Source organism: Apostichopus japonicus, chromosome 14 (genome assembly GCF_037975245.1).
Source record: "Apostichopus japonicus isolate 1M-3 chromosome 14, ASM3797524v1, whole genome shotgun sequence".
Classification (NCBI taxonomy): Eukaryota; Metazoa; Echinodermata; class Holothuroidea; order Aspidochirotida; family Stichopodidae; genus Apostichopus; species Apostichopus japonicus.
In genome coordinates, this window is record NC_092574.1 from 19575697 (window position 1) to 19601287 (window position 25591).

General features: G+C 36.5%; 1 protein-coding gene across 6 annotated transcripts in view; it reads left to right on the forward strand.

The window, feature by feature from the left end:
* LOC139980241 (acetyl-CoA carboxylase-like) overlaps window positions 1-25591 on the forward strand; it is a 55742-nt gene that overhangs the window by 20763 nt on the left and 9388 nt on the right. For 5 of the 6 annotated variants that reach the window (XM_071991774.1, XM_071991776.1, XM_071991778.1 and 2 more), the window contains 25 exons: window positions 720-823; window positions 1792-2019; window positions 2703-2897; window positions 3453-3543; window positions 3963-4109; window positions 4775-4963; window positions 5209-5309; window positions 6009-6222; window positions 6756-6983; window positions 7524-7613; window positions 7965-8083; window positions 9742-9762; window positions 15785-15916; window positions 16613-16697; window positions 17690-17800; window positions 18705-18803; window positions 19331-19468; window positions 19922-20086; window positions 20558-20718; window positions 21390-21657; window positions 22077-22142; window positions 22510-22584; window positions 23176-23307; window positions 23753-23890; window positions 24467-24587. In XM_071991774.1, coding sequence (XP_071847875.1) covers window positions 720-823; window positions 1792-2019; window positions 2703-2897; window positions 3453-3543; window positions 3963-4109; window positions 4775-4963; window positions 5209-5309; window positions 6009-6222; window positions 6756-6983; window positions 7524-7613; window positions 7965-8083; window positions 9742-9762; window positions 15785-15916; window positions 16613-16697; window positions 17690-17800; window positions 18705-18803; window positions 19331-19468; window positions 19922-20086; window positions 20558-20718; window positions 21390-21657; window positions 22077-22142; window positions 22510-22584; window positions 23176-23307; window positions 23753-23890; window positions 24467-24587 — 3418 coding nt within the window. The remainder of the gene's footprint in view (window positions 1-719; window positions 824-1791; window positions 2020-2702; window positions 2898-3452; window positions 3544-3962; window positions 4110-4774; window positions 4964-5208; window positions 5310-6008; window positions 6223-6755; window positions 6984-7523; window positions 7614-7964; window positions 8084-9741; window positions 9763-15784; window positions 15917-16612; window positions 16698-17689; window positions 17801-18704; window positions 18804-19330; window positions 19469-19921; window positions 20087-20557; window positions 20719-21389; window positions 21658-22076; window positions 22143-22509; window positions 22585-23175; window positions 23308-23752; window positions 23891-24466; window positions 24588-25591) is intronic. The other variant, XM_071991775.1, reaches the window with a different exon arrangement.

The window sequence follows — 25591 nt, forward strand, 5'->3', positions numbered from 1 at the left end:
TGTGATTGTGGTAGTTGTTCTTTAAAAAGTTTGCATTCCTATTATTATCTTATTGTTTTATATTTATCTTTAAATATGTGATGCATCTACATATTTTGCTTCATAGCTGCAAATGTTCTCTGTATATGAATTTTCTTCAATTGTAACTGTTTTTTTCTCTATAAATAAACTTGTATGTTTGCATAAAGAAAAGCAAAAGCAGTTCCAACTGACTTGTCATGACTGGCATCATTTACTCTCCTGTTGCCAGATAGATGCATTAATAAAATATAACCAAATTTGTAAAAAAAATTCATATCTTTGCCATACCAACTGCTATAAGGATGTGGTTTTGATCTAATGATTGGGAAAATTTCCAACATCTTTGTTCAGCAATCATGGTCGGCCATAATAATACTTTCAGTGGCATAATAATACTATCAGTGGCATAATAATACCTTTAGTGGCCATAATAATAATACCTCCATTGGCCATAATAATACCTCCAGTGGCAGTAATAATACCTTCAGTGGCCATAGTTATACTTACAGTGGTGAATGAAGTCATACACTGTATAGCTGTTTGTCCTAATATGAACACTGATCCATTTTCACCATTGACTTCTTAAGTTGACATGTCAACGCTATAGCTGGAACTTGTCGGGGGCAATATGCCCACAAATCCTTTTTATTTTAAGCAATTTACACCTTCATGCTAAATTCCTTCTCTTTCTCTGGCAGGCCACTAAACCAGATACAATGGTTGCCGTGGTGATTGGAGCCTTGCACGTGACAGATGCAGCGATAAGAAGTAGTTTCTCAACGTACCAGTCCTACTTAGAAAGGTCTGTATTGATTGCTGCTCTTTCCATAGACTATGGGATGATAGGAACTTGTGTCCATGAGCTGTCACAATTTTTTCCAAATTATTTGTTCTTGCCCTCTCTTCTCCATCTTATCTGTTAGTTCCTTACCACCACATTTTTTGAGGAATAAGTCATGGATCTTTAAACAGAAATTCTCTAATTGAATACAAAGAGTTAAGTTCAAACTCTAGCAACAGTACATCAGTTTTACTACTCACAAAGTCTTCCTAAATGGTATTTATAGTCTTGTTCAGCTTTAAGGGATGCCCAGAGAAGCATACTCAACACAGGGAACATTAGCAGAACATTTTCTATATTAAAAATTACAGAAATGTCCCAAAAATAATTGCAAAATGAACTTCTACCCAGCCTGGGATGTCATGTCATTTTATCCTAAGTTACCTTCAGTTTACTCAGACATATGAAATCAGGACAAAGTAAAAGAAACCAAATGTCATTTCATACTTGAGAGGTTAAAGCAGTTTTAACTGCAAACTGAAACAGTTTGTTATCTGACTTTTGAGATGCAGTACCTGGTTGCATTTACTTGTTCAATGCTCTTAGTATCAGATAAACTTCAGTACAAACTTTGTTGTTTTATTGTTTTGCTATATTAATCTTATAACTGATGTTTTGAAATCTTGGGTAAGCATATTTTACTTCTCAGTGGAAACATCCACACATAAGTTCAATAGACCTACCACACTTTCTAAGAAGAGATAACTAACCTAGTCTTTTCTCTGTTCTTTACTCTCTTTGTTGTTGTTTTGCTGTATTAATCTTACAACAGATGTTTGGAATCTTGAGAAAGCTTTCTCTTTTTCGACTACTCAATAGATACAACACATTTTTCTGTATTGATATCAAACCTTCATTACTAAGCCAACTAAGGAATAAAATGTCAGCATTTCTTTTCATTTTCTGTTCTGGTTTTCTCCTTTGTACAGAGGGCAAGTTTTACCTGCTAGCTCTTTAGACAACACCAGAGACGTTGAACTAATCTACGAGGATTTCAAATACTGCGTCCAGGTCTCTCGACAAGGACCCCAGAGTTACTTCCTCCTGCTGAACGGATCCACAGCGGAGGCAAGCATCCACAGGATGAGTAACGGTGGTCTCTTGGTGTCCTACAACGGTAGTAGTTATACCACGTACATGAAGGAACAGATTGACAGGTAAAATTAATATCATTCAAAGATGACTTTATCTTGATTTAAGCTAATTCAGATAGTCAATTCTTCCTCTTGAGGCAATCCTTGAGATGGTCGCCCTCATGTGACGGGACCAGTTATGTGATGACAGCATTCTTTCAATATTTTCGTTTTTGTGTTTGAATTGATAAAGAGTTTTGAAATTATTCAACAGAAAAATGTCAGTTGAGTATTCCGAAAAGCAGGTGGATGGGATATCACCCCAAAGTTTTGTGGCATGTGTTATATTATAGTATGTTTATTATGTTATGATATGTTATACTATAATATATTATGTTATATTATATTATGTTATGTAATACTATGCTATGCTAAGTTATACTATCCTATGTTATGTTATGTAATACTATGCTATGGTATGTTATGTTATACTATATTATGTTATGTTATGTTATACTATATTATGTTATGTTATGTAATACTATATTATGTTATGGTATACTATATTATGTTATGTAATACTATGCTTCGCTATGGTATGTTATAAGAGGATTTTCTAATGTGTGTACTGGGCCATTCTCACGGTAGCAGAGCTCCAAACCGTCATGCATTTGCAGAATTTACGCTATCATACAGTGGAGTCACCACGGCTGTATCTGCAATAAAAACAAAGTACCGTCAAGAAATGTGTTTTATTTCGTTAACAGCTATCGGATAACCATTGGTATTCAGACGTGCGTTTTTGAGAAGGAACACGACCCGACCATTCTCAGGTCACCTTCGGCTGGCAAACTGGTACAGTTTATGGTCGAAGAAGGAGCTCACGTAGGAGCAGGGGATGTATATGCCGAAATTGAAGTCATGAAACTCATCATGAGTTTAAAGACATCTGCAGGTGGCAGGTAACCATGGAAATGCAACTTTGTGATGCTTTTCCCCCCTTTCACCTACTCTCTTTTCACTCTACCACTTTCCATAATTCACTTTGGATCCAGCATATATGAGATATTTTACATATAATTTCATATTGATGATTCTAGTTGGGGTTAGCTAAAACTTAACGTTTAGAGATAAAACACATTTCTCCTACAGTGTACATATTGCTGTTCTATTCACCAAACCTACACATCTCTCTTACAGTGTACATATTGCTGTTCTATTCACCAAACCTACACATCTCTCCTGCAGTGTACATATTGGTTATTGTTACTTTGCTGTATAGATCACGTTTCCTTTCGAGGGAGCTATAAATCGTTACTGAAACCTGTTAACCGGTATTTATAACATCAACTTGACAAGCATAATGCCCGGAATTTGTCAGTCGATTGCATCTAATATTAAAACTTACATTCAGATTCCCCCTTTTTGTATACAATAATTTGAATTAAATAAAAATAAAAAAGATAAATTAAGGGGAAAAAAATTTAATATTTACACCGAATAATATCTTGTTTCAGAATTTTGTACGTCAAAAGAAATGGTGCCGTACTGGACCAGGGCAGTGTGATAGCAAAACTGGAATTAGATGATCCAGGTCGGGTTCAGCAGGTATTGATCAGTTTGAGGAATTTTTATTAATATTTAGTAAAAAATAGAGTTGAATTTTTATATACCAAACCTTCAATCTGTTATGAAATATTTCATGATACTTTATCTGAGAGAGAAGAAGCGAGAATTTTAATTCGTTTGGCTTCTTTTTTCGTTTTGATGCATTTTTTTCTTTCTTAATAGAATCAAAAGTTTTATGTCACGGTAGAAATGCTCAACCATCACCAAATTGTACACATTTTCTTGGTTACTAAATTTTCACCTTGCAAGAATGTGTTAGAATAATGAATTAACTCATAAGAATAATGAATTAACAGATTGCGTCGGTATTTGTCACTCCAACATCATCACCGTAAAAAAAAAAAAAAAAAAAATCGTCTGTTTATCTGATATTGATCTTTCTGTTGTCTCCGTTTTAGGCTAAGCTCTTTGAAGGTGGTTTCCCCGAGAAGAGTACCACCTTCAGCGATGATTTCAAACTGAACACCATCTTCACCAAGGAGAATGAGAAGCTGGAGAATATTCTCTGGGGCTACTGCGTACCTGAGCCACATTTCATGACACAGGTGATCACCGACTGCTCTCAATCCATAAAGAGAGACGTCCAGCCACCTTTGTTTTGATTGGTCGTTCGCTTCTCAAATCACTTTTTTCTATACACTTGGCCTCCTCCGATATCTGGCAATATTTAACGAGCCTACCAATTATCATTTTTAATCAAGCCAGCTAATAGTGAAAGAAAGACACTCTCCTAAATGTTATCATCAAATTGAATCAGTCAGTTTTTCATTCTGCTTTCATTATTCTGTACGATTGAAAATATTTTATAAACGATTGGTTGAATATAATAATAATTTTCCGTATGATTCTAACAGTTTTGTCACTCATCTTATTTCCCACACTAGCAAAAAAATTAGAGCAATTTCTGACAAAAATTTCCACTTTTTTTTCAAAATTATTTGTCGTCGTTCGAAGTGAAAGTTGACTAATTGAGTTAAGGAGTAGCACTGTCGCAGGATTTGAGTATCAATCATATCAGAGTACTCTGCCATCAATGCAACAAACCACATCCAGAATCTGTGTCACGTCTTCGCACCCCCCCAAAAAAATTGAAGATTTGAAGGTGGTCAGGTGGCCAAACTCATGTCAGTTCCACACAATCTGTTTTGCATGTCTCTTTTATACCGGGTGCATAAATAATTATTTGTTGTTAATTTTGTTTCTCCCTCAGGTTGAGACCTCCGTTGACAGACTTATCAAAACCTTGCGAGATCCTTCTCTCCCTCTGCTGGAAGCTCAGGAGATCATGTCGAACATCTCCGGTCGTATTCCCTCCCAAGTGGAGAAGGATATTCGAAAGCAGCTGAACATTTATGGGAGCAACGTAACCTCTGTCCTCTGCCAGTTTCCCAGCCAAGCGGTAAACCTCGTCCTTCCTTTTTTTTATACCTTTACGAAACCCTCTCTGGCAATCACCCTCCTCCCATTCCCCAACTTCCCACGGATCGACGCATCTGATATAAAGCTTAGCATAATTGTTCGTTTTTAAAAAGTTAAAATTTTTGAATTTTTAAACTGCTATGTAAGTATGGAATCTTTAATTTATGATCTTTGAGTGAAAACAGAATCATTTGTTTTAATTGATCATTTTTAACTTCTCTGCAGATTGCGAACGTGATCGATCGCTACGCGGGTCAACTTCAGAGGAAAGCAGATAGAGATGCCTTCTTCATGCATACACATGACATCGTTCAACTGGTACAAAGGTTCGTGTCATCGTCGTCATAGCAACAATGCAAGATTTGGATATGGGATTATCTGCTTCCTTTAATATTCGTTCTTAAGGCTTTTTGTTTATGATCGTTTCATGCCATTTCATTATTGAGTTTAGAAGGAATCCATAACATCATACAGGTCAAAGAAGTTGTGTGAGGCTTAAGAGCCAAATAGAAAACATTTGGGATGGGAATGGGGCAAACAGGCCAAACTGCCTACCCATGTCCGTGCTTCTCTTCAAATTTTTATGTTATATATTTATTATTATTATATATATTATTATATCTTATATATTATTCCTAAATATTATTATATAATTATATATTATATATAATTATATATATATTATTATTATATTTTTATGATATTATTATTATATATATTAGTATTATATATTTTCTGTTTTTGCAAGATATGTGCAATTGTCATCAGAGTCTTAGCTTTCAACCCTTGACCAGATTTCCAGTTTTATTTTTTATTTTTTCCAAACCCCTCCAATGAGTGTTGTACTAGCTGAAACAATTCTAACTTTACTGTCCATGAACAGGCATAGAAGTATCACCAGCAGTACTCTTTGTTATATTTCCATTTCTCGTTATTACTGATAAAGATTCTAAGCCTTCTACCGTATACCTGAGTTTCACAGAGTTTCTGATCCATTGCTTTTAAACATTTCCGTTTATTCACAGGTTTAGAAACGGTATCCGTGGTCACATGAAGTCTGTCATACAAGAGCTGCTTATTCTCTATTACACCATCGAATCGAAATTCCAGCAAGGGCCTTACGACAAATGCGTCAAATCTCTCCTTGACGAGAACAAGGGCGACATGCTGGGCGTAGTGGGCTCCATCTTCTCGCGTTCCCACATTAGCTTCAAGAATCAGTTAGTTGTCACCCTCATAGTAAGTATCTAATTAATTAATTGTTTAATTAATAGGGTGAGAGGGAGGGTGTGAAAAATGTGTGCTTTATGTGTGGGTTTTGGAGGGGGTTGGGGTAAAGGGGAGGGCAAAATGGTGTCGTTTCAAAGTAAAATTGTTGATATAGTAAAGAGCATAGCACATTATAAAGATGGCCCACTGGTGTCATTACAGTCAGTAAAAAGGACCTTTTTGGACTTAAAAGTAAAATAAATCTTAAATGGTTGTAGTAGAATAAATGTTTGTTAGAACTCGTTTCCTCAGAGGGCTGTGTTTGAATGGAAAGATTTGCCCAAGTCTGTTGAACTTTCAAACAATGTCAATGGATTTGGCAATGCTCCAGACCATCATTTTAAGAATTGCAACAGGATTTGCGAAGTCTATGTCTTTTAACTGTACTCCTTTTTTTAGGGCTCTTGATGGGGTCTATGTCCCTTCTAATCCCCCCTTTTATTTTTGTACTAAAATATTGTAAGAGGGTAAAGAGAAATTTCATAGAATATTATCGTTTCTAGGATAAATTGAGTAGTCGTCAGGCTGGTTTGACCGATGAACTGACAGACATCTTGAAGAAGCTCACCACCCTCAGTAAACAAGAAAACTCCAAGGTGGCGCTGAAGTCTCGCCAAGTTCTGATCGCAGCCCAACAGCCCGCCTACGAACTCCGTCACAACCAAGTGGAATCCATCTTCCTCTCTGCCGTGCAGATGAGAGGCCACCAGTACTGCCCGGACAGTCTCAAGGTCTCTTTCTCTTTTCCTTTCACATCTAACTTCACGTGTTTTGAGCCTTTTTTTTATTAGTTGAAGTATGCAGCAGAGTTAAAAGGGTGGAATATAATTTGAATAAAGAAGCAAACCTATTTGTGAGAAGCATGCCATGTGTAAATATAAAGACAACAAAAGTTACCCAAGCACAACACCTGAAAACCACAAGGAATGTCGGAAGAAGACACCAAAGAAGTTTGGGACAGCAAATAATTTTTATAACGTTTATCTCTAGATTCGATTGAAGTGAAAGTATAGTGTTTTTAACGTTGATGTTTTCGGAGTATTTGAAAACAGAGATTGAGACTTTTAATCTTAGATTTCCTGTACCAAGGTATTCTTAGGAAGTTTTTTACCGACCAAAGTGATTAGGAGTTTGAGGTAGTGTTTGCATATAATTAACAAAGACAAAACTACAAGAATGTGAATGAGGATGGAAGAACCAAAATGTTCATGCTCAGTCCAGTCTCCTATCAGAAATATTTGTTATTCTTGAATCCATTATTTTTTCAACAGAAATTGATCATGTCAGAGACTACAATTTTTGACGTCCTGCCCAGTTTCTTCTATCATAGCACAGAAGATGTCCGAAGGTCTGCTTTAGAGGTAAAACACAAATTTTTATTTCTTTTCTTTTAATTCCTTTAAATATATTGAATTTGGTAATACACCAGAGCATAAAGGTTTTAGCTAACTGCTTATCTATCAACAACAAATATGAGCCTGTGTAGGTAAATTCATAAAAGTTTAGATGGCATGATGTTTTGATCATAGCAGTATGTTCTCCAAAAGCCTTTGAAGAGCTTCCTGAGGGGTTTGAAACATCAGGTCCAATAATAAAATGATCAGCTTTTTTTTATCTTTCTTACAGCGATTTTTTCCTGATTTAAAATACACGGAATACATGCTTAAACATTGCAACAAATTTTCAAGATATTGAATACTATCAATTTTCAGGTTTATGTGAGACGTGCTTACATCGCCTATGAGTTAAATTGTCTCCAACATTCCTCGATGAGCAACGGTATCTGCCTGGTTGAGTTCCAGTTTATGCTGCCGAGCTCTCATCCGAACAGGTTTGTTGTTTTCTCTTAAAATCACCATGTTTATTTCTTTCTCTCTGGGATTGGTTTATTATCAAATTGCTCACAGACCGATGGTCCTTTTGTTGCCTTGGTGATGGCTCCCATGGTTATGAGAGCAAACACCAAAACGATAGCTAACGATTCTCTTTAAATGGCGTGTAAACTTGTTGGTGACAAAGAAACAATATCTCGTCAGTATCTTTACCTTTGCCTATTCTATCGACACAACTTTATCTGTTTGTTTCTGTTTTCAATAGGTATATACTCCTTCCACATTGTATAGGTCGAAATAGAGGGGTCTCCATCTTAAGTCAAGCCAAACATTAAAATGCACGCAATTTCATAAAACCACTGTCACAACAAGTCATGATTCTAGTCACAAAAAATTTCAAAATATGAATCGACTCGAATTATTGTGCATCGGGTGTTTCCTTGTAGAGCATAAAACGATTACTCGAGTCAGGAGAATTTCTACTAACAACTCGAGCGGACCTCGTCACAAAATCTGCATAAAGCCGATCCTTCTTCCAACGTTTGGTAGCAGGTGACTAAAGGGCCATCGGTTTCGTGAAGCATCGCTTGCCCATACCATAGACGGCTGTGCACTGCTTTGTAGTTTTAATATCTCTCTCTCTCTTCTTTTGCATAATTTATTCTTGATAATGGTTGTAACGATAATTGACAGGATGCCAAGTCTTGTGTAGTCAGAGTAATGTGGGATTTACTGTACAATACGATACTTACAATGTACTATAATATCGTTCATTCCTGTCAATCCCTACCACAGTACTCATGCTGAAGGATGAGTACAAGATAGGGACAAAATTGTAAAGTGTTGTTTGGTGAATTCTGGATGTGCTCTGGGCAGAATCGTTTTTGAATTGTAAATATGTGAGTCTGCACAGTTGCTTGGAAGAGATAATGTGCTGGAGAATGAAATGAAATCTTGTTTTGATTTGCAAAGCTTTATATCATGTTTTTTTGGCTATGAGCATACTAGGTTGTGTGCCTACTGGTTTGGTTACTGCTATTAGAATTAACAGGATTCCTGCATGTCCTGGTGATGCTATGAAAGAAAAGATTTCCATTTTTGGGATAACAGTTGGAATTATTTTTAAAAATAACCAAAAGTCATGGGAAAGTCTTGGAAATGTTGGTACTGAACCCACTGAAGGTAACAAGGCAAGTCGCATACCTCTATGTCACCAGCCAAATTTTGCAGGTAGTCTTTTGCAACTAAAGCATGGTTGCTATGCAACTAAAAAAAAGTCTCCTAATTTGATAATTTAGTTGTAGATAAAATGTCAACATTTTCTTTCAGTGAAGTTATAGAAACTCCGATAAAATAATATGCTTTGAATAATGTTTACAATGTTTAATGTTTTTATCAAAACTTTCAATATTGCTGTGTAAACTTCTTATAACTGTCTGCATTAGTTACCTGGCAACAATTGTCTTGCGCTTAAAGCATGATTCAAACCAATAATTATGACCATCTGGATTATAATGTCATATGCTCCACTCATATAGATTTTTCAAGCCTTTCAGACTAGTGGATAAGAAACTGTTTCTTTAATTACTTGACCTTATTTTTCTCCACAACTTGCTGTTTTTTTTTTATCAATTTGGCTTTATAATTTTACAATCAGGAGTACCAATTATCAATACAGGTAATTTTTTCCATCTTTTTTAATTTTTTGTTGTAGATACTTGCTTTTATATTCACTGCCTCTTGTATCTTACCTTAAGCATGCTCTCCTTTCCCGCCTGCCTTTTAATTCTTAACTCTTCCAAAAAAATATTTTTAAAGAGACGGTTACGCAGCTGGTTGTGGTAACTTCAGAAACATTATCTTCGACGACAGACAACTGTATATCAAGCACAAACATTACTGTTAGTTTGTTGTATAGCAATGACACAACACCTTTTTTTAATTTTCTAAAATGTGTAAAAATATGACTTGCTTTTCCAAAACAAAATTCTGCACTTGGTCTTGGGCTTTGCACACTTTTGAGTAGTAATTACATTTGTGCAGAAGGCACCCACCCCAGTTGGAATAATTTGTTCTAGCCTGTACTTGCATTTCATGCTTTCAAAGCACTCATGAGTATGTGCAGTATGAATATCCTCCTTTTTATCCAGATAAATGTTAGGAACTGTTCATACTGTCAGTGGGAGTGCTTTGAAGCATGATATTATAGGACAGTATAGGGTGGTATTAACATTAGAATCAGAGATAGGCAAGGAAACTGTTCATACTGTCAGTGTGAGTGCCTGGAAGCATGATATTATAGGACAGTATAGGGTGGTATTAGCATTAGAATCAGAGATAGGCAAGGAACTGTTCATACTGTCAGTGGAAGTGCTTGGAATCATGATATGAGGACAGTATAGAGTGGTATTAGCTTATAATCAGATAGGCAAGGAACTGTTCATACTGTCAGTAGGAGTCCTTTGAAGCATGATATCAATGGACAGTATTGAGTGGTATTAGCACTGTAAAAATTGTCCCCAACTGGCTGTGTTTGCGGAATGGTGCTATTCTCATTAATTAGTTCTAAAGACCGATTATAATTCCTGCCCTGTCGAGAAGAATTGCCATTCGTAGAAATGGCCTGAAACATTCGTTTGCAGTGAATTTGATGGGAAAATAGTGTGTGGAGATGTAACAGTATGATTTAGATTCCACAAAGGTTTTAACAGCACTCATCTTAAATTTTTGGTGTTGCTTTCTTTGGTTGCAATTATTTTCTTCCTTTCTGTTTCTTTGAAATTGTGACTTTTTCTTTTTTGGTTTTACATAAGTTTTTTTTTGTAGAGAAATATAACTAACTTCAAGTAAAAAACCAAATCTTTGCCTGTCTTTTTCTTAAAGACAACATAAAGTGAAAGAGCTCTGATTGCACCTCAATGCTGACAGATTGACTCTAAAATAATGTTTAAATCCAGTCTCCAAAATCTGTAAATAGCAAAATATAATAAAATCCTATCCATTTAGATCATGAATTTCTTTAATAAAGAAATTCAGTAATGATTACTCACACATGGACAGAGAGCAGTAACAGACTTTCTCTCACCAAAGATAAGTTCAAAAATAATTTGATCTATTAAATATTATCCTGGAATGTAAGGAAGTGATAGATTGAAATTAGCTTTTTTTTATGTTCCTGGGGCATTTTGATTTTGTTAGAAAGATGTTCAGGAACCTAAGAATAGCTTTTGAAGTCTAGAGGGTTAGTGTTAACAACTGTATCATCCACTCATGAGCTACAATCAAATCATTATCTTTGTAATGTTTGTGTGTTGGACACTGAAAATAAAGTCTTAACTTTTAATATACCAGTGCTGTGGCCGAGTGGATAAAGGCGGTGGCATTTGAAGCAATGAGGCTTAGCAATCGGGTAGGTGGCGGGTTCGATGCACGGCGGGGTCATAGTAAGGTGGTTTTTCATCTAAGAGCAATCTACACTTTTCCCATCTGAAATGACTTTCTAAAATTGAAAAGATTCCAAATTTGAGTTAAAATGTTGAATTGGAAGCCACAGACGTGTGAGTTGTAGTCCGTAAGCCGTTGCGGGTTTCTCCCACATTTGTGGTCGCTTGAGCGTCATAAAAATTACGGTTGATAATTATTGTTATTATTGTTATTTAAGACATCCACATTTATTGTACTTCCGCATAATAAACTTCCCTGCATGATTTAAGCTTTTGTTTTTATGCTGATATACTAGAATGAGTTTTAATAATAGTCCATTTTGTTTAACTTTAATGCTTGAGGAAACAGTCATTTGACTTCATCTGTGACTGTTTACTAACCTTAATTGTTACACCCACCCTTTCACTTTCAACCTACCCACCCACCAACCTTCCCTATGGCATGTATTACCCTTGTGCTGACACTTACTAACATCAAGACTACAATTGGAATGTTGGTTGCCTCTTTCCTCCCATCCCCTCGCCCCTCCCCCATGGGGAAGGGATTTGAACAACACTTGTTAGGAAAGTATATTTTTTTGCTTGTGTTTCAATCAAATGCACTGTTTTCAACTCCCAGCATATGCAAAACATCTCGCACACTGTAGAAAATTTCACATAAGTAATGTCTGTCTAAAAGTACACAATGCTTTTGACAGTTGAGATTCAGGCGACTAGACAAGCACAATCTATATTTTGATTCAGATATCAACAAGAATTCACAAATCAAAAGAGATATATGTTAGTTTACAATATATCGTGCCAATTTATTAACAACCAATTAGCCATTGGCATGACAATGGTATGGATGGAGTGATCATAAGGAAAACTGTGTAAACTTCAGATTGTATTTCACAATATGAAATATTATTATTTATAGGAAGAGAGCTTCAGTTGATTAGACCAATCATCAGGTCCCTTTCATTAATTCATCCCATTTTGTCCATGTCGTTATCAATAGTTCCAGTTTTAATTTAATGATTAAATATATATGCAGACATTATCATACATAAAAATTGGTAATTGCATATGGTTGTTGTTTTTGTTGTCATGGTTACAGTTCATTTCACTAGGTGGAATTTTGGTTTCTGTTATACTCCCAAACAACTTTTTTCCCGAGATCTTTATTTTGTTAAAAGCAAGATTACAAGTGTCATATTCGAAGCCAAATTAGCAGAAGTACCCAAGCTTTCGGAATGTGTCGTCTTTCGTTAAAGCGCTCAATCACTTCTTTCATATTAACAGGAACTGATCGCTTCTTTTCCCCAGAATTTGGAACATTTCACAAAGAATGAGTAAATTACCCAGAAGATAAAAAGAACCAAAAACGCTCAGTTTCCATTTCCAATTTTCTTCAAGCTGTCAGCCTCCAAATTTTGAGCTATTGTGCTCTGAGAAATTTGTCTATCCGTCATGCCCGAAGAGGGGGAGGTGGAGGAGAGGGGGAGGGTGAGGGGGAGGTGGAGGTGAGGGGGAGGTTGACGAGGGGGAGGTGGTCGAGAGGGGAGGTTGGACAAGAGGGAGAGGTGGACGACTTGATGAGAAAAAGACCCCGTAGTAAATTGATGGCATTTGTTGCATGATGTACGTGACTATTGGCAGACGGGATTGATAAGACCTGTGTTTATATCGGAAGAAATAGTCTGGCTATGATCTAGAGGAATGGAAATCATTTACTTTTACTTTCCAAAATATAATTAGCTACTATAATAATTCATTGTCATACATAATTAATTCATCTCAAAATGTATCGCAAAACCTAAAAATATGCAAACAATATCCAGATGCCAGATTCACAGCTTTTAGTCTTTTCTTTTGGTTATGATTTCTGTCTTAGTCTGTCAAGCAGACAGACAGTTTTTTAACAAAAACAGTTTTCAATGTTCTTCTTAATTGTGAATTCTATCTGCATATTGAGTTAATAGATAAGGAAAGGCAATTTCCTGATACAATTTGTAAAAAAAAGCAAGAAATTGTTGCAAGCCAGAAGTGCTCTCTGGATGTCGCCATGTTCTTGTTTTATTTTTTTTAACCCATTGTGAATGTTTTGTTTTAAATTTTTCCTTTTGTTATTTCCTCTCACCATTGATAGAAGGAGTCCCCCCCCCCCTTTTGGGATTTGATATCTTTTGGGGACAACAGGGTGGTTGAGATATGGAAATAAGCAAATAAAGTAACATTTTGACACCATTTGGGATTCACCCATCATTCAGATGCATTCCAAATATGACAAGTTTGTTCAATTTTTTTTGTATAATTGTTACAACAGATGTGGCAAAGTTACATTTCTTTGTATGCAATGAAAAAAAGTTGATTCCACACAGACACAAAAAGTGTAACCTTCAATACTTTCGAAATTGAGGTACCTGGCCCAACCCATTTTTGCGTACTAAGTGAGTGTTAGCTTGCTTTAACATAATTAGATGAAGGACAGATTGATGGCTCCTTTATGGATAGATTCTTGCATACATGTCCCAATGGCTTTTCATATTGTATAACTTCACCACTCGAAAGTCAAAATGCTGCAAAGACCTTTCAATTAATTCTCTTATTTTCTACAAGGATACAAAGTATGTCATATTATACCATACAAAGAATTATGTGTTTTTTCCAAATAAACAAACTTGAGCTTATTATTCTATTGCCTATTACATCACATGCAATAGTTTCTATTATCACATGTACATAGTAATGTATGTTGCACCAAATGCACTTACATGAGATCATATATAAATTCCTATTATTTCACCATGATAGTCTCTGGTATCACATGCAATAATATATGCGGCACCAAAATGCACTTACGTTAGATTATGTCAATGCCTATTATTCCATACATGATAGTGTCTGGTATCACATGCAATGATATGTGTGGCACATATTGTGATATTATGACAAATGTTATTATTTCATACACGATAGTCTTTAGTATCACATGAAGTATATATTTTTGGATAGCAACTGTATTTATCTGAAATTCACAGTCTAATATTGATCATAAAACAGTCTTTGGTGCTGCTACATGTATGGGGTACCTAATGCATTTCATGTGGTGCATTAATGTTAATATACCATAGTTAGGCTGTATTTCACACATCATGACCTTTACATTCCAGTGGAAAAGTTTTGTAGCACTAACTTTGAGATTTTGAGATCCTATGCTATAAATTAATTATATCATATACAAATACTCTGCAGTACCATATGCAGTAATCAAAATCACACACATACACACACACACAATAGTCTGTACTATCCTTTGCACTACATGTGGGGTAAGTTATGTGTTATCATGGGATCATACTGCCACAGTTAGAATGTCTCATCTCACATAATCTCTGTTGTCACACAAAAACTTTGTGGTGCTAAAATTCACCCACTTTAGAGCCTTTAAACCAAAACCTATTATATCACATACAAAAAGCCTTTATTATCACATGTAGTACTCATGTGACATCAAATAAACTAATTTCCCCCCCCCCCCAAAAAAAATCCTTTTACATAATTCTATTATTTCACACACAATAGTCTTTAGTGTCACATACAATATATGATGGGTGGCCAACACATTTCTATGGGAGTATAAACATAAGTCTATTATGTCACTCACAATAATCTGTAGCATCACATGCATTATGCGTTGTGTACACCGTGCACTCGATACGAGATTATACACATAAGCCTATTAATTCACACATAATAATATGTAGCATCCCATGTAATACAGCATGTGACACCAGCTGTAGGGATCTCTAACTGTTATTAAGATTAGAGCATGATCCAAACTAACTTAGTACCACTTATATAATTTTTATATTTATTGTGACATTCTAATCTTCCTGTGAACTCATATTACCCAATCCTTTAACAACAGTTAACGATATTCTTATGCAAACTCATATTGCCAAAAACTTAACACTTCTGTATAAAAAGCATTGAAATTGAAAAAAGGTGATATACAACCCTTTGGATTTGCAAATGTGCACAACACTCATGCCACCATGTGATTGGGCCAGCACTCAGTGAAAAACAAACCTACAAGTTCATATCATGAGAGATTTTAACGTTTTAAACCAAGTGAAGAGCGAACACGTTTCTCTATCAATTAAAAGGCATAAAATGGTAATATGTGTTCTGTTTTCTAATAGAATGAATAAATGTATTCAGTCAAAACAATTTTATAAATCATATTTTTCATGTCTTGGTTAAAAACTACAGAATGTCATCTCGTCAGTTGCTGCAAAGAACGGACAGCATCGGAGAGGACGTCATGACGGGAGATTCCCATCAGCCTCCCTGTCAGAGGACTGGCATGATGTGCTCTTTCCAAAGCATGTCGGAAGTTCAAAGGTGACTCAAAAATTTTGCATATCTTCCAAAAAACGAAAGTAGGAGACAGTCATGCGATTAGAAACTGCTGTCTTTATTTCAGCAAGTTTTTTTATATTTTTTTAAAATTTTTTCGAACTTAATATCGACCGAGATACTACTACTACTACTACTACAGGAGCACAACTCTTGTAGTCCATCTGTTGCATTTGGGTGTCACATTAATACAGATCTGAAACCGTTCAAGAAGTTATTTCTTTCTGTTTCCTTTGATAAAATATTCAAATGTGGAAAGTTTACCAAGTCTTAATTCAACACTTTTCTAGATGGGTCTACTTCGCTCCAAATTAATTTAAGCAGTGTGGTTGGTTGGTTTAGTCAAAGGATAGGCAAGCTCAATCATCACCGTTACATGGTATTTATGATTTTGATGAACATCTGCCATCCTCCCCATCCCCTACCCCCTCCCCCACCGAATATCTAAGGCTTCTTGCTTCAATTTGTTCAAACTATTGGGGTGTCTAATAAGGACTCGGACTCAGTACTGATCAGAGAATATTTTCAGTATTCAAATTCTCTGTGGCAGCTTTGAAAGCACTGAACTTTTGATTTCTGAAATTGACTAAAGTTGCAAGGTTTTAGCCAATATCTGCTAAAAATCTTGTCTCACAGAATCCAAACGGTGATTTACATTCTCTCCTCGTTGTTTCGTTACAGTTCGATAGATGAGATCATCGAAAGATTCCGATGCACTCATTTTAACTTTGCGGAGGAGGGATTTGCAAACAGAGGATCGGACAGTGTAGGCAGTTTTCTCTTACTGACTTTTTCTTGAAGTCTTGTGTTATCTTGTGTTATCCTTTTTTATCTTTTTGACTGACATTTTAAGCATCACTGCATAAAATATAGTGCTGGAAGGTATAGCAACATCAGATGGTTTAAAGCAGGGTTTCCCTAACTTTATCCCCCACGAAACCCCCTGTGGATGTCAGAGTTGTCCACGAACCCCCAACTTTTCGAGACACGATCTGAGTCATTATTATACTGTAATACGTATAACAGTGCTTGGTAAAAGATAAAGTTCATAGTGTAATATTGTAGAGTTTGTCGATGGGTACGACTTCTGTACATTACTAAATTATATGATGTATCAGATTTTAGTTCAACAAAAAGTACTCTAGTTTTGCCTTTCAGAAATGTCTCACGAACCCCCTAGGATGGACTCACACACCGCCTGTGGGTTCATGCACCCCAGTTAGGGAACCCCTGGTTTAAAGCATAGGTGGGCAAAGTGAGAGACACTTCACCTTTGGACTTATGCGATTCAAGTTCATGACTCGTGAATACAAAATGTATCATAGTGTGTACCGTACCACATTGACTCCGGTCAAGTAAAAAAAGTATTAAAGGTGACCAACATATCTGAGACACAATACCTTTTTTGGACTTGAGCGTCTCAAGTCATGACTTGAGTGATAACTTGAGTAGCATCAATAATGTGTGTACCGTACCACATTCACAAAGTCAAGTTATTGACTTGAGTCATTGTAAATTATCTCTGTGGGGAGGGGTGGGGGACAGTATGATAATAATAATAATAACTAAGATTTATAATGCGCTAATTATAAACAAAATAGTTGTCAAAAGCGCCATACATATAAATATATCATACATATAAATATATATAAGCTTATATGAGACACTTTACCTTTAGATTCGAGTGAGTCAAGTTGTGACTCGTCACCACACCATCAAAGTCAAAGCATAAGGCTTTGTAATTTATCCTCCATGCAGGGCTCAGAGTTAGATGAACCAATCCATATCGTGAACATCGGTATCGAGTACAGGACACATGTCTCAGAAACCGAACTATCGGAGATGTTCTTCGCCATCTGCCAAGAGAAGGTAAGTTGATACCTGCGAACATCTAAACTCATTCCGCTATAAATTGATTATCAAATCTGTCGATGCTGTTTATCTGATATAAGCCTCTTTATTATGTCAGATGTTTTAAACAATGCGAGAGTGTTTGATATTCTGAAATTCTGAAATTATTTCACTTTTTTAAGAATAAAATGCGAGTTTAGTCAGTTTTGTGATCACATTTTTCATACCATTTTGTTGTTGTTAATAACAATTGACACAAGGATGAAAAAAATCATGCAAATTTGCATTAAATGTTTCCTCTTTACTTCTTTATGATAGTATTTGCTTCATTTTACATTTACCATGTTATTTATGATAGAATTTGCTTCATATTCTGCTGTAAACTGATAATCAAATGTGGTGGTGCTATTTATCTGATGTAAGTCTCTTCAAGGCCAGTTCTTTTAACCAGTGTGACAGTTTCTGTTATTCTGAAACTCTTTCGTGTTTTTATGAATAAATACGCACTGTGATTCAGTCAACGTCGTGATCACAGTTTACATTCCCGTGTTAACAACTGACACATGGACAAAGAAAAGTATGCAAATTTTCATCAAAAGTTTCCTCTTTACTGCTTATTAAAGAATTTGCTTCATTTTTCATAAGTACATAATACCTGTGTACTTTTTCCCTGCTTTCGAAAGTAAAGATAAAGCCTACAAGGGCTCGTGAACTGTTAAATATCTGCTGATGTTAAGCACATACCAACAAAACTCTTGATGCTCGTACCAATGGACTGAACTTGATTATGAAGTAAATGTCAGCCAGCATAATGAATTTCACCAAAGATCAAAATCTAATTTATATGTTACAGCCATAGTACCGTAAAAGAAGTCATTGCGTGGGGTCTCATGAATATTTCTCCATCTGTTTTTCTCATCAGAAATCTGACCTCTTGGAGGCAAGAATTCGTAGAGTAACATTTGCCGTTTTCCGGGAGAGACAGTTTCCGAGATTCTTCACGTTCAGAGCCAGGCTAGATGTAATTTTTATTTCTCTTCTTTTTCCTCTCATTTTGTTTATTCCTTAATTTTTATATTTGTTTTGCTATCTTTGCAGTGAATGCAATAGTATATTCTGTAAGTAAATTCTGGTTTTGCAGGAAACCTCAAACTATCAGTTGTTATTTTGCTTGTGTGATCTTGGAAGGTGATAAGAAACACACTCTCGGAACATACTAAAATTCTTTGTGCAAGTATTTTTTTCCCTGTGTAACCACAAATATTTTAAAAACCACATTTGAGGGCTTAAACTTACTTTAATGTCTGATGTCTTGGAGACGATAGGAAGTAAAACATTCTGGGTTGCTGCTTGATGTCGGTTCATACCGTTAGCACCCTAAATGATGTTTGCCATTTCCCTTTTTAAGAGAGTTATCTGTCTTCATTAACAACTGGTAAATTTTCTTGCTTGTTATAGTGGAGCTCCTTACTGTTAGCGATGGATAACATCGTATATTTTCACAAGAATCTAATCGTCATAATCCTTGTTTGTATTCTCTCCTTTTAGTTTCACGAAGATGGCATTTATCGTCATCTTGAGCCTGCTCTCGCCTTCCAGTTGGAAATCAACAGGATGAGTAACTTTGACTTGAAACTCATGGACAGAGCAAACTACCGAATGCATTTATATTTGGGTGCAGCTAAGGTATGATTACGAAACAACCTTAATTCTACAATTTTTCTGCCCCAGCTCTCATCCTGCCAACAGCCCCACCCTTCCGTCCTACTCGTCCCATTTCCACACCCTCCCACTCCCTCTTTCCGTTTCAAGCTCTCCATATATTAGTGACAAGTATGCTTACTTCAATTCCCTGAGAATTTTAAAAACCATTTTACTACAAATTAATTTTGCATTAACTTGAACATTCCTCCTTCACTGAGGAAATTTTCCCAACAAAAATTTAGATATTTAGGATCAGACTCAGCTTAATACACATTTAAAACCGAACCTGGAACCTCCCATTGCTAAGCCTCATTGCCTCAAATGTCACCGGTTTATCCTCGCGTCCACAGCACCAGTATATATATATATTAACATCATGAATTTATTGGTAAAAGTATTTTTATTTTGGATGTGTGTGTTTTAATTCCCTCACAGGTTCAGGAAGGTCAGAATGTGACCGACTATCGTTATTTTCTCCGAGCCATTATCCGTCATTCAGATCTGGTCACCAAGGAAGCCTCATTTGAATATCTTCAGAATGAAGGTGAAAGGATGCTTCTAGAAGCCCTAGATGAGCTGGAACTTGCCTTCTCATCTCAGGTGAGTCAGATGACAGACATATCACATGAACCTGCAGTGAATATTATCCATGTTCTTGATACACAGTGAGATTGTATACTACAATGATTAGTGTTTCACTCGTGTTCCATCTAAGCCCATACCTTAGTTTAAATATTATTATGATTATTATTGAGGATTTATAAAGTGAAGACCTATCCACCGATAACGGTGCTCAAGGCGCATCACAATATTACCTGGGTCAACGATAACCTGTCAAACATAGAGACAATCCCTCCACATGGCAGCAGCTAAACAGCGCCCAACTGACAGTTTTATCTCACAGGTCCCCATTTATACACCTGGGTGAAGAGAGGCAATGGAGATAAAGTACCTTACCAAAGGACACAACGTAATGATCTGGCCAGGGCTCGAACCTGCAATCCTTAGATCACAATTCCACTGCCTTAGCCACTTGATCACAACGCTCTCATATTTGTTTGACCTAAACAGATCGTTAGGACTGATTGTAACCACATCTTCCTCAACTTTGTTCCGACGGTCAACATGGACCCGCTGAAGATCGAGAGCAGTCTCCAGGAGATGGTGATGAGGTACGGTCCCAGACTCTGGAAACTACGAGTGCTTCAAGCCGAACTCAAAGTATCAGTCAGGTACGACCATAGGTGTAGGAACTGTCATTACGTCAAGGTGTGGTGGGGTGTTGCTTGTCAAGAGGTGCAGCCATCTCGTTTAACCTCCCTTCCCTCACCCCACCCCACTAAACCTCCATCTCAGGCTCTGCTACAGTTGTGCACCCCTCATGTTGTAAGTTTATTAAATTTAAACATGGTTCGTGGCTTCTTCAGTGAATGTGAGATGAAAAATTGACATTAATATGTTTTAGTTGCTTGCCAGTTGTGTGAAATGTGGGATCTATAAAGTCCCTCAGTACTTGAGGTAGTGATCAGATACTGCATGTGCTCTCTGCTCTGTCTGATGTGGGGAGGGGGGGGGGCGATGGGATGACAGTGGATCTAGGGGTATGGCGAAAGTGCAAACAATGGTGTGTTCTGTGAATGCGTGCGTGGGTGTGTGTGTTCTGTGAATTACTGTATGTGTGATCATTAAATAAACCCATTGAAATCCAAATCTCTGCCATGCTTTCTTTGGGATATCCTCAAATTACCCAGACTTACTGCCTATGTGCTTATGCTATCTTTAAATGTAATTATGCTATCTTTAAACCCATCAGACATTCTCACAGTATGAGTCAATTTGAATTCAGAGACCCAATCACTGTCCATGAATATATTATTCGCTATTCTCGTTTATCATCTTCCAGGTTACCTAATGAGGACAGGCCTGTAGCCTTCAGGGTATTTGTAACCAACGAATCAGGTTACAATCTTGACATCAGTACATATCAGGAAGAGGTTGACCCTGTCACTCAACAGGTCAAGTTTATCTCCTATGGACAGAGGGAAGGTCCCTTGCATGGACGGTTTATCAACAACCCTTACATCACCAAGGACCACCTACAGCTGAAACGATACCAGGCCCAAACCATGGGGACCACTTATGCATACGACTTTCCAGACATGTTTAAACAGGTCAGACCATTACTAAAGGAGGGGAAATGTAGTCATTATGATCTTCAGAAATAGGTTTCTTTGGACTGTACCACTATATAGTCATGGCATGCAGTTTTATTTCACAAAGTTGTCCCAAAAAATGATAACTGTCTTGAACAGACAGAAGGAAGGTATTGAATGTAGGTAAGACAATATCAGTACCATGCATAGGTCTGCATTGGAAGGTGAAAAATGACATCCTGGTAAGCATTTTCAGTTTAAAGCTGAAATGTTTATGAATGAATCTGGTATTTGAAGGGTGACTGATATTGTAAATGGCAATATGAGGTATGTGACATAAAAATATGTCATAAGAATATATCAAGAAGTTACCAGAGGTTGCAAATGTCTTATTTGTAATCACTGATGTTCTTTTACTGTTTTTTTTCTACATACAGAACCTGGAAAAGCTATGGAGGGAGCACAAGAGCCTCTTTCCACTTATGGAAATACCTGCTGATGTGGTAAGGATAGATCACTAACATTCTTTTTGCTGAGTGGATAAGTTTGTTTCAAACACAGTGGAAGTAAAATAACTTTTTTTTTAATAAACCTAAAACACATTCAAGACAAGAAGTGGTGTTACAAGTAACCATCAGGTTAAGATTTCAAAACTTTTGTTGTTTTTGAATGAACCACAGAGCACTAGGAACTAGGAAAGGAATAATTCATCATTCTTTATTAAGATTCACCTGAAAAGTTGGATCAACTGCCATTTTGATTTGAGTTATTGTCAAATCCTTGTAAGTGACAAGCCTGCCCAATACAGTCATTTTAAAGCTTCATCGAAAGGTATTTATTTCTTGTGTTTTGTGTCTGTTCTCTTTCCAGATTCGTGGCAATGAATTGGTCCTCGATACAAACGGGAAATTGGTCAGCATGAACAGAATGCATGGAGAAAACACGGTAAGGGCATCAGATTAAGTTTTCGATTCCATTTTTGTCATTTTTTTATTGCCATCCAGCTGTGGATAGAACTATTCCTGCATCATGACATTGTATTCAACATCAACTCATGTGAAAATAAGGGAACCATTTTTAACAGATAGGGAGGGAGAGTTTTGCAAGTTGTTAGTTCTGAGAATTCTCGCAATTTCTCTCCAAGAAATCTTCCCCAAATAAGACTAAAAGAAAGAATAGTGTTATGGTCGAGTGGATGGAGGGCAGTGGTGTTAGAGGCGATCAAACCTAGCATCTGGGAAGTTGTTGCTTCGAGCCCTGACCCGCTAAAGTAAGGTGGGTTTTCAGGAGAAATCCACCTTCCCACCCACCAATTCTCACCCGAAGCGGTCTTCCAAATTTGAAGTATTCCAAACTGAACTAAACCTGTAAATTGTGGCAAAAGTGTGGCCAATGCAATCAACAAAGCAGTATGTTAATAATTTTAAAGTATTTTATTTGCCCTTTTTACAATTCTATGATTCACCAATCGTCTTTTTACCCTCTTTTAATATTGACCACCATATATTTTGAGTTTTTTCCTGTTCATCTTTTCAGATTGGTATGGTGGCCTGGAAGTTTACATTCTTCACCCCAGAGTACCCCGATGGAAGAGATGTGGTGGTTATAGCCAATGATATCACCTACAGGATCGGTACCTTCGGAACGGACGAAGATGACCTGTACGAGGTAAACTATTCACCAGGGACCACAGCATCTTTGGGGGGGGGGGTGGAAGTGGTTTTTTTTGGGGGGGCTAATTCTAAAACATTGCATTGGAAAACTTTAAATGAAAGCAAATCAAAATATGAAAAAAGGGTAATGATGTCTGACTATAATTATTAAAATTGTTTCTCAGTTCTCTGTTTTGGTTTTGACTTTTGTAAGATAAGTACAAGCTTGGTCTCAGCTACCCGTTTCATTTCAAAATGGGCTCTGCCATCGCTCCAATATCCCAGTCTCAAGTTTATTCTAGATTTGATAAAGGGGGGGGGGGACGGGGGGTGGTGTTATGAATGTAGAATCAACATTTCTTATCATTTTGTATACATCAACATGAATGAGAGTGGCCGCACTTGGTTGAAAAAGGTTGCCTAATTATCTGCTCTCTTTCTCTTCTTCTATTTGAATATAGAAAGCATCCAAGCTTGCCAGGGAGCATAAGATTCCTTGCATTTACCTCTCTGCTAACAGTGGAGCCAGGATGGGGCTGGCTGAAGAAGTCAAGACAGTCTTAGAGGTGGCCTGGGAGGATACTACCCAAATGGACAAGGTCTGTACTTAAAAAAGCAGGAAATAAATAATTCAATGTAGCAGTTTGGAAAGCTGTGAATGTCATCTCTCGTAAAAAATACTACATGGTAACAGTGTAGGGAAGCTGCTATACATCTCTGCACTTGTATATCAATTTTGACCATTTTTGTGGGGAAAGTCTTTTTGCGTTGCGATACTGGGTATATTATTCCCTGTAGAGTAGCACACAGGATTTCTTTCGTTCAGCTAGATGGGCTGGCCTTTAGATGCATGCTCAACGTTGACCTTTCAAGTAAGAATAACTCATAAATATCCAAATCATCGAAATGCTGTAGATCAAAACGACAACTAAAATAAAAAATACTTTATCAAACATTTTATCAGATATCACAACTTACTTTTGGACATTTGATATCCTGCTGCTAACTCCTTTCTCAGGGATTAATGATAATGAAGTCTTGTAGCATCTTTAATATACCGATTATACAGCAGTGTGTTACAGACTCAATTAACTTGTGTCGACTAATCTCTTAGTTAACTGTGAATTGTGGCATCTGGAAGCTTGCAATGAAACGATGTCTTTTTTTATTTTCAGGGGTTCAAATATCTGTATGTCACCCCAGAGAATTACAAGAAGTTGACAGCTTCCAATTCCATTCGTGGAGAGCACATTGAGGATGGAGGGGAGCACAGATATAAAATCACAGACATCATCGGTGAGAGATTGTTACGTGAATTATTAACCAATCCCCCAACTCTTCAAACATGTTTTGTCTGTGTATTAAATAATCACACAACCATGATGATTTGTACATATTTTTCAAAAACAAATCTGCTTGTGCAATTGTCGGGGTAAATGCTTTGGTGGGATTGGTTTTGATGGACACCGATCTCTTGGTTGATTTTAGCGTTCGCTTAATCTCTGAGAACGGGCCAAAATTTTTGGCACAAGTGTACATTGTCAAAGTTGCATGACTATTTACTACACGATAGTAGCAAGGAAAGAAAAAAAAATGCATAACAAGCCTATAATAGTAGGCTTGAGCTTTGGGTCAAACCAGTGTCCACTCATTTTATTATTTGATTTATTTAAAATGAATAATTGGAAAAGAAGATTAAACTTTTTGTGAGAGTGAAAGAAACCACCAAATTTGGCATTTTCTTAGTATAAATTTGTACACTGTATCAATATTAATATGCAAGATAAGAAATGGATGGTATCACTTGCAAGCCATCATTGTTTAAACAAACCACACAATAATGGTTGTTTTTGTACAATTATTACTCTTGATCGGTTGGAATGAAAGTGATAAATAATTATAGACCCCCTTATAGGACTATGTGGAATGATAATTTCTTGAATGTTGCTATGGTAACTAGGGAATGCTGGTAATTATTGTTATTATATTTGATGTGGTAGTGAAATTGTTATGTTAATTGAACACCTGTGTGTTAAGATAATGGTATTAAGTGATGTTCTCTAGTTATTATATATCATGGATTCTTTTTTATAGGTTGGTCCTCAATAAAAAGTTGAGCAAGTTTACATAATGATGACTGTCAATTCTCTCAACCCCTCGGTATTCTGTGGAATTACTTTCTGCCTAATATTGAGATAAAACATCTTACCTCCTTCGACACAGTTGTTTCATTTTAAAGATACTTTGTTGACAAATTAAAGGAGGGTATTTCCATTCTATGGTTTACAGATTTTAATAAT